Consider the following 14,378-nt stretch of genomic DNA (forward strand, 5'->3'; position numbering starts at 1 on the left):
GGGGGGCTGGGTATAAATCCAGGGGACAAAATTAGGGAAATGCCGAACAGGTGTAAGGAAGGCGATTGGGAATGGAGAACAGGTGATCAGGTGGGTCTGGGAGCAGGAGGAGGACATCTGGTGCGCTGGTGGAGTATGACAGAATTCATGACACGCCCGGGATTGAGTAACAAAATTAACTTAAATTCCAATTTGAGGAAAACCTGCTTAAGATTCATGGTAAATCACTACAAACTTGTTTTCCCTTTTTACATGTATTGCTTTTATTTTGGCAATGTGCGCAGTGGCTGAATCTTTCAGTTTTATGGACTGACAAACATGTAGGTGTGAAAACATTTATGCAAACTGCAGCTTCAAATTTCTTCTGTTTCTGGTTGGCTGTGTTACTTATTATTAGATACAACAGTGTCTTTATTGTTACTTACTGTTAATATGTCTTTTAAAAAGCTGTTAAGAAAGTAACTTAACATTTCATCAACTATATTCACAGGGAAAATAGTAAATTCCTTAAAGAAAAAGCTCCATTTAATAATGGTAACTTTATGCTCCTTATACACTATGTTGAATTATATGCATTTTTTTTTTACATGTCCAGCTTGCACATTGATTAATATATTCTCTTATATATAATTTGTTAGAATCAATTAATGAAGTGTAATTCTCCTATATTTAGCACCAAATTACATAATTATTTTAGGGAATTTAAGGTTTTAGAAAATGACATTACATACACAGTGAATACAGCATTAAATTTAACTGCAAGGATGCTGTGATCCAAGTGATAGTTTTTTAATTAAGCAGTTAAACTTAACCTCTCCCTCAGCCTCTCTCGCCCAGCCTACATCCCAAACTTCTTATTTATGAATTATGAGCACCTACATTTTGCTTTCAGAAATGATGAGTGTATAACCTTTTATGAGGCTACTTTTTCTGATGATGTTGCCTCAGTTTCTCAGTGCAACACAGACTGACATCAAAACGTGATGTTTACTGTTGATATTTAGACTATTAAAATGACTGGGCTCTGAGGCGTTGAGCATGCAGCACTTACGGTACAGTCGGGGGAATGTCGGTATTTGTGTGTTTATGCATATGGATGTGTACAAGATTGCTGCTGTTGCTGCTGCAGTAATAAAATTTCCATTCATGCTTTGTTAAGAGGCCCACGAGGTGCTACATAAACAGATGACAAGGCTGCTACCTCAAGGGCTCGCAGCTCCACAGCCTACACACACGAGGACAATAGACCATTCAGGCCAACCAGAGTTATTGCCTCGCAATAATGAAAGCCATCAGGGACACAAACCTTAACTGCAAGTTCACATGCTGTGTACTACTTCAATGCTTTATGTAATTTATAGAGGAGCACCCAAAGTACGTTTGGGTGAAATATGAAAATCAGGTGTTTTTACATCCCAGGTGCAAACAGCATTATCACTCTAATTACTCTTGATATGTTTGAGAGGCAGCAGACAGAAAATCAATCTTTCTTTTCATGAGCCATTAGTGTCATTTTAAGCTAAGTGCACAGGTACTGTTACAGTGTGTATTGTAGCTGGTGGTAGATGTGACAAGTTTTAGCCCTCACTGAAAAAGGGTTGAGACTGAAGGTGGTATGGTTTCTGAGAAAATGCACATTGGAGAGCAAAGAAAAAAAGGGTAGAAGATGAGAAAAGCAGGGAGATAAATGTCTGGTTGGATAAATAAAAGCAGGGAGATAAAGAGATCTTTGAGAGGAACAGGGTAAAAGTAAACAGAGGTACGTGACAGAGAAGAAGAATGAAAAAAATCCCAGAGAGAAGAGTGGAGAGAGACAGCCATTCTCGAAATGCATTGAATTACTGTGCATATAGATGCAAATGTCATATAAATCCTTTTTCCTTTTTGTTAACCTGCATAATAAAGGATTACTTGACAAATAGTCTACATTCTTTATTTCTAAGAAAAAAAACAAAAAACATTGTGCTGCATAACATTTCAAATCAGTGCCGACCTTGAAATGAAAAAGCTCGACAACAACAAACACTCTCTTGTTGGAAAACCAAAACTAAATGTGGCAAATATGATCAGTCATAGAAAACATTTGGAAAATTAAGGCAGGAATGCAGCATGAAAACATTCAGTCTTCAATCTTTTCTTTTATAATCTTAGTGAAAAGAACTTCTGTAGTAGTATTAGTAGTAACAGTCTTTGCACCTTTAACTTAGTCTCACCTTGTGCCTTTCAAATACATTTTTTCTCAGAACAAGCATCATTAAGCTGAAGCCACAATGGCTGCCTTATTTTCAGATATGCCCAGCGTGAGAAAAAAAAGATCTTTGTACATCTTTGTAATTATTTTTTACAGCAAGAAAACCAGTATTTAACAGGTATCAAGACAACGGAAGTTATTTAAACTACACAATGTTGTAGTCTCTTACAGGATGAAAGGGACTACAACATCTAAATAACTCTGAGTTGCCTGCTCCTGGTGCAAAATTGTAGCTTTTTAAATCATCTTTTGAAATCACCAAAACAATGTCGTTGCCTTTCTGCATCAGTCTTTGAATCCACAGCCGACAACATGCCTGTTTATCGTCTAACTCCAGGAGAAAGTGCATCAAACCGAAGCTTCAAATTCTGAACTCATGTCCATGTTACCACAGAAAGCTGTGAGTGGACGTTATGTGGTACTGCAGTGATTTAACATGGGCTTCTTATAGGCTGAGTGGGTGTGGAACTAGGCTCAGTACATACACTGAATTAAGGCATAGTTACATGAGGTATGAAAGCAAATAAGGTGCCTCTTACTATCCACATGACTCAAGTTATGACAGCAGTGATCATTTCAGTAACGTGACCAACGTAGTTACCACATCTCTCTTCTGACACATATACTCATTGTGATTTCAAAACAGGAAGTTCAAAACTTTCAGAAGAGAAAAGACTGAAAAAAAAAATCCAAATGATGCAATCGCTCAGTAAAGTGTGCAGCCAGTGTCCGTTTTCTTTACGCTCTAACTGCTGTAACTCTCCTTTAATTTACACACAACTTAAAACTGAATCAAACTGAACTCAAAGAATGATGTGCAACGTTATTCACTGTTCACTGAGCACTAATGACAGTGCTGCTGTGAGTAATTCAAGGTGTATTAGCCTTCATTTAACATTTGTGATGTGAAAACAACTGTCTCATATCTTAAGATTGTACATATTCGAACAGATCAACAGCTATCAGTATGTGGTCTGTGATTTACATTACAAATCAGCATCCGTGACATGCTAGATGCCCTTCACTAATATGTCAATAACTGTAAGAATTAATTACATTTAAAATGGTTTTAAAGTGAGAACATTGTTTTTTTTTTAAATAAACAAAGAACTGATCACTTGATAATTATAAAAAATCTTCATATTTCTTTTTTTTTTATGTATTTCTTTTATAGTTGCAGTGCTACATGTAACAGCACTCTTAATTTGGATTTTGCATAGATCAACTTCAAGGTAAATGAACTGTAACTCTAGTTTTGGTCATCATGTCTTCAACTCAGTCGAAGGACACAGCTCTTATTAGCTCCAAAAATACAAAGGCACAAAGTATTGCTTCTACAGCATGAAACTCTTTAAGCACCGCTGTGCCGTACAGTAAATACTAACCGGAAAATAATACTTCATACTGCATACAATGAGTACTTCATAATTTACAGAACACAAAGAGAAACAGACATGACTCTTAATGTCTGTAAGTGCCATATTTGGGAAAAAAAAAAAAAAAATGACTTGCTTAGAAAAAGTAAACTAACAAAACTCCTGCAAACACAACAGTTCCATTCAACACCTCCCCACTAAAATTAGTAGCCGGTAAAAACAGGAACACAGCATGGGAGTGGTAGAGCAATTTTTCCTGTCTATTTATTCAGCAGCGATGTGCCAGCTCAGCAAAAAACATTCCCACCTTTGAAGAAAAAAATTAAAATGGGTTTAATTATGCCACATTTCATTCTAAAACCCAAACAGAAGTAATGATTTACCATAATAAAAAGGTATTCAATTTGTTTTCAGTGCTGCGATCTGCAGCAGACGGACTGTACAAAACAAATGGACTGATGTGGAATCGATTGTAAAAACTGGCCCCAAGCACTGCGCTGCTGCATAAAGAGTCAGAGGAAAACACTGTGTTGCTCTCTGCCTGCTCCTCTCAGTATGTGCGGGCTCCTGGTTTGCTGTCCTGGGCCTGGTTGAAGGGATTCGCGGGGCTGGACGACTCATCCTGCTGGTCAATGGACTGGTAGGCGTCTCTGTTTCGTGATACGGACGGGAAACCTGCAGAGACAAGCCAAAAGTCTTCAACTCACACACACACACACACACACACACACACACAATCCCATCATGCAAATGTACTATTCATAATCATGTCTAATCAAGACTCTTGTTTTGGAGAATGGACTATTGTTGATATGCATATTAAAACAGTCTGCACAAAGAATGAATCCTTGGAAAGCTTCTACACAACTTCCTCTAATGTTTTTCACACTCACTTCCCCTCACACACAGATTCATGACACACTTGGGCAGATCTGTTATCTTGACTGGAGCATCTGGCCCCCTCTGGATAAATATAGATTATAATGCTGGAAACTGTCTTTGCCAACATACAGTAAAGCACACACTGCTGACGAATGCTGCACTATCACAATACAGAGATGCCTACAAGTCCACGAATGCTGCACTAAGAAAACATAAAACTGCATTCAAAGCACCGCTGTGAGTGGCGCTATGGAGCTGTTTACACTGAAAACTTGTGCATACAAGTTCTTGGCTACATTATATATCATGCAAACAGGCTTTGTAATGAATTCTATGAAGGCAATGGAATTATAATCCCTCTGAAACGTCATACAGGACTCCCTGTGATGCACTACAAACAGGCCCGACTCTGACATGGCCAGAATAACAATATGTTTGTGGAAGTTCAAAGGCTTGCACGCTCTTACCTTGGCATGGCCCAGAGATGTATTACTGTGACAAACATGCACATTTCAGTGCTGTCAAACAAGGTGTTTAGTTTCATTGCTGAGTTTTAATGATTTCCAAAAACATTAATTTTTATTAATGCAACTCTGATGTTAATTATATTTTATTTAAAAGCATAAAAACACATGAATAGTTTTAAAGAACTGTATCGTGTATCACGACCTTCAATCATGCCGTCTTCTTCCGAGTGCGCACACAAACATGTTGCATTCATGGTCTATTATGAGTCGACATTATGTTGACTTTAATTAGGCTGATTTGAGAATGTGCACCATCATGCATCTCTGCTTTAAATGTATTCAAGGAGAAAACACAAACACTAATGAGGTGTCTTGAGAATAGAAATATGAATAAAACATAGATGCAAAGTTGCAGAAACATATAAACATATAATAGACCAGACATGAATACAAACATACTATGCTGACAAACACAGCTACAGCCATCGGAAGGTAATGCAGAATGATGAAGACCGGAACAGACAGATGAAAAGACAGAGAGAAAGAAGGACAACTCAACATTGACAAGATGATCATCAGGAAAGAAAAGTACAAAAAAAGAAAAAAGTTTTTTTCTGTTTTTGTCCTGCAGCCTGATCTGTAATCTTACTTCCTGTGTGGAAGGGGATGGAAGAGGATGATTGGAGGAGAGAAATGGTAAAAAGGAAGCCGGGAATCAATAGCGGCGGCCAATAAAGGCACTGTCAGCACTATCCGTAGTGCATCGACTGTCCACAGATGTCTCTAAGTCTGAGAGGTCAAAGGTCAGCAGTGGAGAAGAAAAGAGAAGAGAAGAGAAGAGAAAAGAGGTCAAAACACGAGACAACATGAGTGTTCACTTACAGAAAACATCACAGGGCAATGTGACAAAGAGCAAGACAGACTGAGAGGTGAGAATCAATGACATGCAAAGAAAAGAAAAGGGAAACTTGGATTTAGAGAAACTCTTATACGACACATTGCACATTAATTGACTGCATAACCACAACGCAGCTGAGAACATGTAGGGGTAATGCATGGCAGGTAATTGACCTTTCTGTGATCCCCCATCCCACCTCTCACCCCTAATGCTGGCAGATTTCTTTTCTCAAAGCTTTCTATTTGATCTGCTGTGGTGGTACATTTGTATATGAGGCTTTGAAAAGAAGGAGCTGCCCAATGAATAAAAGTAAATGTTAAAAAAGACACACAACTTAAGCTTATATAGGTTTCTCACCCTGCAGGGTGGATAGTCGGTCTAGTCCAGTATGACAAGGAAAAATTTAGTAATATATATAATAAACTGTAATTCCACTATAAGCCAACCCTGTATGGATGCTTAGTATGAAAACATACTACACAATACAGTGGTTTGAATAACATTTTATTATATTTTGAGGAGTTAATTTTTAATAAGCCCTGAAAGTGGTTAACATACGTAGCGTTGATAGTATGTTAGTTAGCATGCTGATGTTTACTGCTTATATTACAGCAAACACACAATTCCTTACAATATAGATACATAGTTTCGAGGAACGACCCTTAAAATTATTACTCTTTAATTTACAGCCCCATGCACATTGTTTCATAGGTCGACAGTCCTGATGTTACGTTGCTTAGCTGTGATTGGACAAATGCAGCTCGGGTGATTTGTTTAGCGAACAGTCAATTTAATTAAAAGCAAACGGTTATTTGCACAGTCTTGCAGCCTTTATTGTATTAAGCAATGTGAAAGCGAAGCTAAATATACAAACCTAGAATTTAAACCAGCATAACAGGGCTGCCAATCAACATTCAGTGAGCCCTGGATACGTGAATCAACAGTTCACTCTCTCATCTACCTGATTAACAGCATCCAACAGTGCTCAGAACAGCAGGGAACCATGTTAATGCCAGCTATGCAATCAGACAGCAATTAAAACACACATTGTCTGAAACTAACATTAGCTACATTCATCAGTCACTACACAGCCAATCACAGTCTAATGGATGTGCCTGCTGTGTGTGTGTGTGTGTGTGTGTGTGTGTGTGTGGTGCTATAGTAAAGCCACAGAGAGAACAGATTCATCAATATTCAATTATCCTCCAAACAGTCAAATAAAGAGACGTTTTTTGTCAAGTGCAGTGTTGGGTGGCAATGCAGGAGAAATTTCATTACATTTCCCTGTGTGCAGTGTAATAAATTACTATTTTAGCTGGTAATATTACAGCTAATAATATTTTTTGTGTTATACTCCCCACACCCTATAACCCACATCCCTATTTATTTTTTGCCTCTCTGTTCTTCTATCTTTTATGAAGGCAAACACTAGACAACAAATGCTCAAAACCCCTGTATGGAGCCACTCTGAATACTACCATCAAATCATACACAAATATAGTGTTAATCCATAAAGATGAAACCACTAGTAACATTTTTAAGGGTTTAAGAATCCAGCAGTCATCACAGCTCAGGGGGATTTCTGATGGAAAAGCTCTCAGCAGAGCGAGTCCAAGTCCACAAATCAATGGCCACACATGGTTAATCAAAGAAGGTATCTTGAGTGTCTCCTGACTAGTCAGTGGAAGAGGGGTACTTATCATTTGTTTGCCCACATGAGGAGCTATATACTCAGTGGTGTGTTCTCCAGTACAGACTCCATCTCGTCTTCTTTTTACAATCTTAAACAATTTTTCTATCATGCCAGATCATACGATTTTCAGCCTCCATGGGTTTCGTATGTTTCTCCATGCAGTATAAACTGGTGGCCAGGATCACACACAAGCGTTATAAACAACTCGTGGAGAAATGATTTCCTTGCCCAAGCCGAACTGCTGCTCAGATATTTCGTTGCATTTAAAGTCTTGTGACTGTAACTAATTAGTTTGACTGTGGAATCATCTGCCAGTGGTTTAGCACAGTCCTTCCAGTTTGTGCTGCACTTGGCAGGCCTTTCATGACAAACAGCATAAAACAACACAAGGAGGATCTCAGCGCGCCCCTGGACACATGCATTACACCGTACCTCAAGCTTTGGTCACACTCCAGGCTGGAGATCATTTTTTGTGGGAAGAAGAAAAACCTCACATATCTTAGATAATTTCTCATTGGTTCTGAAATTATACCAGAACGTGTACTTGCTAGATAAAACCTTGTTTAGTTACATAGCGAGTTGTGTCAGTGTCACTTCCTTCTCAAATTGGTTTCCTGACTATAAATACCAATAAACCGCAAAATATCATCAGTTTCCTTTGTAAAATCAGTTTCAATTCCTGTTGATGTTTATATCCTAATTAAAAATGTGTTTCTTCATAACAAGCTTTAGTTGCACATGACAGCATCTTCAAAGAGTGACAAACTTCTAATGTTACTGTACTTGACTGGGTGTCCAACATCTGGTGGCACTTACCAAAGTTGACGTTGTAATCTCCTCCACGCTCGCGGTACATTTGGTAAACAAAGAAGCAGGACACGGGTTTGAGCAGCAGGCTGAGGATGGCCATTCCTGCACTGAAGCGAAACACGTCCCGTCCCCTTTCTGCTGCAAAGTCGCTCAGCGGGTAATAGATCCCAAAATGGATGATGTCAGTCAATATTGTCACAATCATCCCCATCAGAAACTACAGGGAAATGACAAAGGGGAGAGAGACAAGTCTTAGAAATGACTGTATATGTCAGTATTGAAAGTGTACACATCTTTGTATTTATGTGTCAGGAAAAGTTTCCTTGCAATACTCTGTGTGGGCACAATTCAAGTGCTAAAGAAAATGGCTTTCTGAAAAGAAATTAAATAAAAATCTGTATACATACTGGAAAAAAAAGGTGCCTGTGAGTCATAATGAAAAATGCAGCACATGAAAAAGAAAACACCCAGTTCCTCTATTACCTTTATTATCTCGGACCGTCAAATAATTCTGCAAAATATATGAGACTTAAAGATGCAATTAGCCGACAAAAAGATCAGTTGAAATCATTCTAGACACTTGAAAAAGTGAAGCTTGGAGTTAATACTGAAAAAAATCATTCATACATTATCATCATACAGTAGGCTAAATAGATTATGAGAGAGGAAGTCCGTCTCCCTGACGTTCCTTTGAGGTCACTTCTCAATGGCAAAATGTTTCAAAGGTTCAATCCAGTGACAGTTAGAATCCATTACGGTCAAAAGTCTCTGAGCAAGAAACTGGACAGCAAGGATGCATCTCCACCTTCAAAACCCTCAGCTGTGTTTTGACTACAGCTAAGATTTAACTAATGGTCAGACTTCAGGAAGGCGTCTAATTCATCAATTGCACAAAGCTGTCTAGTTCTTGACTATAATTTTCAATGAATTCTGCATAAATTAAGACTTTTTTCAACCTAGAAATCATGGCCGACTGAGCTACCACACCAGACATTAAGCTTTGTCGTCCCGTCTCCAGGAGAAAAAGTGTGTCTTCTGGAAGGATTCAACAGTTACGAGGTCATTTGACTGGGAAAAATCAGCAAAGAGGGCAACAATACAAAACCTGCAAGGAGCATAAAACCTCAAAGGAGCAGAGATGTGGAGCAGAGCTTAAGTACTGTGGCTTCTTAATGTGGCTGAGCTTCAGTGCTTCTGCTACAGCTTGCTGGTGAGCAGGTGTCACTAATTGTTGGAAACATAACTCTTAGTTCTGAGTTGGCTCCGTTAACTCGTCTAACTTGCATTAGACACATCTAAAGCAAAATTCAGACCAAAAGTAAGACTAAAGGCCGGACTAAAGCACTTTTGTGAAACCGGCCCATGACAGCCGAGGCCACTGTACTCTCTGCCGAGTGAAAGGAGTGCTATCTTTCTCAAAGGGACGCTCACAGATTGTCCTAGATTCCGCAGACAAATAGGTTAGCACGGACACACAGCGGTGCGCCTATAGTTAGACTCCTGTCCATGTCACATGATGTTAAGGTTACAGACTGCGTGAAGGAATCAAGGCGAAGACTCACCATGAGCACAGCATCAATCGAGTCCCTCTGTGCAATTGCCCAGACCCCGACAGCTAACACACAGAAGTTCCCCCAAGCGAAGGAGGAGGGCAGCCACGCCATGCATCCCCTAAAGCAGAGACACAATTCATACAGGACAGATTCTTACACATACTTCAAGAATGAGTGAAGAATGAATAAAGAGTAGGCCTGAATGAAGAGTGTGAGTCAGTCTCTGTGCATGTGTGTGTGTGTGTGTGTGTGTGTGTGTGTCAGTCAGGAGAGGAGAGAAATTCCCCAAGTCTGTGAAAAGAAACCTGTGCTCACACTCACCATACTGTAAGCAGCCAGTGCACCAGTACTATGGCCTATGACAGAGGAACAACAAAGGACAAAATTTGAACAGAAATTTAAGATTATTAAAACCTTTTTAATATATTTACAGATAGTTAACAGATGGAACAATTAGTCAGTAGTCAGAAAATTAATCGCCAATAATCCTGACAAACGATCAGTCATTTAGCAACTACAAAGTGCAAACAGCTCTAACTTCTCCACAGTGAGCATTTCTTCCTTTTCTCTGTTTTAAATCATCGTAAACTGAACCTCTTTGGGTTTTGGAAGTTGGTCGGACAACTAGAGACATAACTAGAGACATTTGAAGATTCCCCCTTGGACGTTAAGAAAATGTGACGGACATACAATATTTCACTATTTTCTGACATTTCACAGACCAAGCAATTAATCAAATAGTCAAAAAACTATTAATAGTTTTATGAATAATGAAAATCTGTTGATAAGTTGCAGCCTTTGCTCACTCTATGTGAGCTCACAGAACTAAATGTAAAACATGTGACTGGTTTCTGAACTTTGAGTAAGAGTTGCTCAAACTGCTTCTGAACCACAAAAGCATAATTCAGTTTAGTGGTTCTCCCTTTTAAAGGTTATGGCATGATACGCAGACATTGGTTCACATTTGTATGTTACTTACAGAAACATCAATGCCTCTAATAAGCATTTACTGTGGAGAAATCAGACTGACCACATATTATTTCATTTCTGGGAGAAATAACATGACAATTTCTTGCCATATCCTGCAGCAGATTCTCTGTAGTTTTAGTTTGATCTTTTCCAAACCTGCACACAAACATACTGCATCTTGTTAAAATCTCAAATGTAATGAGCAGATTCATCACTATGTTTGCATTTCTTGCCTCCCATAATGTCATTTTACCTCACAGGCCTGCTGTTCATCACTGCAAATGTGACTGTGTAGACTTTAAATGCACTTTAACTATTTGTTACTCAACTATTTTTGGAGGCTACACGCACTGAGTAACTTCATACTTTTCTTCTTCAACTCAAGAAAAGCCCACCAACACAAACACAGTGAACCAGTTCACTGTGATCTGAGCCACACAGAGGAATTACCAAGGAGAATTGAGCAACAAAGTTGGCATCAACATATAATTTAATACCAGTCTTTGGTAAACACTGTTTAAAGACAGGCAATCATAAACACTTGGAACAATGAAGTGAGTAAACAGCAGCCTCACCTTTAGATTTATGGCAGGGATGTCCATAACAGGCTGTTTGGTCCAAGCAGCTCTACCTTGATCCGACTCAGTGCTTCAACTTGTTGAGGCGCTACATGAAAAAATGCGGCAGGTTTCTTCTTACACAAACTTCTCTCCAAGGCCCCTCCTCCGCTCAGCTCAGCCTGCAAACACAAACCATGTGACATCAACCTGACTGCTTTCCATGTGACCCCCCCCCCCTTCTCGTGCTTCTGATGTCGCTGTGGCCCTCTCTCAGAAGGAAGTAAACCACATGAGCATCAACATTGGTCACAGTAATTTTTTTTCCCCAAGCTTTCAGTGAATGATCAGGAATGTAGCATGTCTGATTTGAACATAAAAAAAAAAAAAACTGCTCAGTTTCTCAGCTACTCCGAAAGATACAAAATACAAGATTTATATTTAAAATATTTAGATGAGAGCAATGATTTTGGTACTTCGCTACTTTTACTGGTCACTTCAACAAAGTAACATGGTGCGCAACACATGCTGGCAGCAGTGTGATGATTAAAATTTATTTAAGAGTTTGTGACTGATGGAGGCTTTTGACACAGAGGAAAACCTTGTATATATATACATATTATATTTCCATCTATATTATATTTCCATATATGAAATAATTGATATGAATGATATAAAATGAATAAAATGCATATATTGACATACAGTATATTTCTAGCCTATACAAATAGTATGTTTATATTTGTATGCTTTTATTGCAGATCAGACTGTCAGTAGGCTACATGTTGATACAGTAGAGTCCAAATGTCTTAGACTACTTTTCCAGAACAGGAAGAAAAACATGTTTAAAATTAATGAGAAATTAATAATAAAATCACATATAGGCATATAGATTTGTTTATGTATGTTTTTTTAAAATAAACTTGCATATATAAATTAGATATACATCATTATGGTTGCAACACGTTATATCATCTAAAATGAAAAAAATTATCTTAAAGATTTGCTATACATATACACATTTTATTATGGGTATTTCATACATGCACAGTATGTCGTAATAATATATCCCCCTACAGTTAACATATGGCAACATCACTCTTGATGTATGTCATACATTACATTTCTTTATGGGTAAAATTGAGATGTTTACATGAAGTAATCTACGCTGATCTTCAATACATGTAACACAATAGTCATCATTTTTAATATTGGCAAAAATCTCAAAATATAATCACAATATTCAGACTTTGTAGCATTTCATCTCCACTACTAAATACTAAAGGAAAATATTAAATCTCAATGAAGATATGATTCACAGATTTAGTGCAGGAAAAGTCAGGGGATCTCTAGAGTCAGTAGGAGTTTTGCCCTGAGACCCATCAGTGTCACTATTAAATTTCATTGCAAACTAACCAGTAGTTGTGTTGAGATTTCAGCCTGGACTGACACACAGATATTACCATCCCTAGAAACTATCCATAAATATCAGGTTTTCATCTTAAGACCTAAAATCAGAGTTAGAGCACAAGAGACTTTTGCTTTGGTGTTCAACAGTTCAACAGGAATCCATCCTAAATGAGGAAAAGATGCTACATTTCTTCTTATCGTATACCGTGAGCTCTGAATGATTAATGCAGCACTTTGTCTCCCTGCAACTTCTCCTTCAGGCCATTGTTGTAACCATGAAAATCTTCTCCCTCAGTGTTTCCATACAAATTCAATTGTGAGCAACAATAAGGTTAGTTCAGGTTGAAGTTAGTAAAGGGATTAAATAACACATAGAGACTGAGATGGACTGACTCAGATTTAGCTCACAGCTGATTAAATTAAATGCTGAAGTATCTGTTTTTCAGACTGAAGTTCAGCAGTCACTTTATCAGCTCGTTCGTGGCCTTTGGAAATGTTCGATTTTTGCCCATCCATCCTCTCACACAGAAATATACTGTATCTATTTTTACAACAACTACTCAGTTTACCATGAAATTTAGTGCTGATTCTTAAACCCCAGAGGACGACTTCCATTGATTTGTGCCCTGACTTCATGTCCAGCACCAAAGACATGTCACAACTTCCCTTTTTCAAACAAGCGGATTGTCATTTTTGCCAGTCACTGTCCTTCTACAGGAGTAAATATTGTGAGATCTTATCTTGTACTATCCCGTTATTGTTATTTACTTTCAGAAGACACATGACAGCAGCAGCACGTGAAATAGGAAGAATAAGAGGTTATGTAAAGTTTGTGACTGATCCCTCGTTTTAGGATAGTTTCAGATAATATTATATTCTACTACCAAACTAACTGTTTAATCCAAGACACACAACTAGTCAAAGAGAGTTCAGCAATTAACTTGGTAACAGTAATGATTTAAACTACAAAAAAAAAGACCCAAGTTGTAATAAACTGGAATTTCCCTGAAAGAAAACTCATTGTTAGCATGGCAACCATCCACAGATGTTACTTAAGGAACAGATCTAGTTCTGTGATGGTGTAGCCTATAAGGGAAGTGCGTCTTTTTTTTTTTTTTTTTTTTATTGTTTCCTCTCCAGATTTTAAAATGCACCCATACACCTATAGGCCTACACCTGTACAAACCCTGGAAACACATGTATCTCTTCAGAAACGCCTACAACAAATGACAGTGTACTCTGGCGTTTTCCTCATATTCTCGTGTATTTCCAATCCATCAAACGCCGACCTATTATCATGTGACCACACAAAGGTCACATGATGGCATTTGAGTCGTTGCCAATTACAACTGGGCAAACTCCATCCCCTGATGAAGACCATGAGATGCAGCTGAAAGCTGTTGAAAGAGCTTATTACTTGGATCCTGTGTTAAGATGATTTTGTCAGACTGCTCTACATTTATATACAGTATACATAACAAAGGCTCTTCACCTCTCACGCTTCTGTGGGTG

The 14,378-nt window shown here is 38.2% G+C and overlaps 1 protein-coding gene across 2 annotated transcripts; it reads right to left on the reverse strand.

Annotated features, from left to right (window-relative positions):
• Window positions 1-1,917: 1,917 nt before the first annotated feature.
• Window positions 1,918-11,604, reverse strand: agtrap (angiotensin II receptor-associated protein). Of its 2 annotated transcripts, XR_002761172.2 has the most exons (6): window positions 11,475-11,604; window positions 10,252-10,286; window positions 9,940-10,048; window positions 8,384-8,594; window positions 5,626-5,765; window positions 4,219-4,302 (listed from the first exon to the last, which is right to left on the reverse strand). XR_002761172.2 is itself a non-coding variant. In XM_023414055.2 (5 exons), the coding sequence occupies exons 1-5, from the start codon at window positions 11,499-11,501 to the stop codon at window positions 4,178-4,180; spliced, it is 507 nt and encodes a 168-aa protein (XP_023269823.1). In that variant the 5' UTR covers window positions 11,502-11,604; the 3' UTR covers window positions 1,918-4,177. The 2 variants fall into 2 exon arrangements, 1 of the variants encoding a protein (XP_023269823.1); XM_023414055.2 differs by lacking the exon at window positions 5,626-5,765 and having other exon boundaries at window positions 1,918-4,302.
• Window positions 11,605-14,378: the final 2,774 nt, after the last annotated feature.

Source organism: Seriola lalandi, unplaced genomic scaffold (genome assembly GCF_002814215.2).
Source record: "Seriola lalandi dorsalis isolate HSWRI2012SDOR001 ecotype SW California unplaced genomic scaffold, Sedor1 jcf7180002054520, whole genome shotgun sequence".
Lineage (NCBI taxonomy): Eukaryota > Metazoa > Chordata > Actinopteri > Carangiformes > Carangidae > Seriola > Seriola lalandi.

Excerpts from the sequence above, each read along its gene's own strand:
- agtrap (XM_023414055.2), bottom strand. The coding sequence starts at position 11,501 with ATGGACATCCCTGCCATAAATCTAAAG. Across the intron at positions 10,287-11,474 it reads TCCCTGCCATAAATCTAAAG|GCCATAGTACTGGTGCACTG; the intron begins GTGAGGCTGCTG and ends CCTCTGTCATAG. Across the intron at positions 8,595-9,939 it reads CGATTGATGCTGTGCTCATG|TTTCTGATGGGGATGATTGT; the intron begins GTGAGTCTTCGC and ends ATTTCCCTGTAG.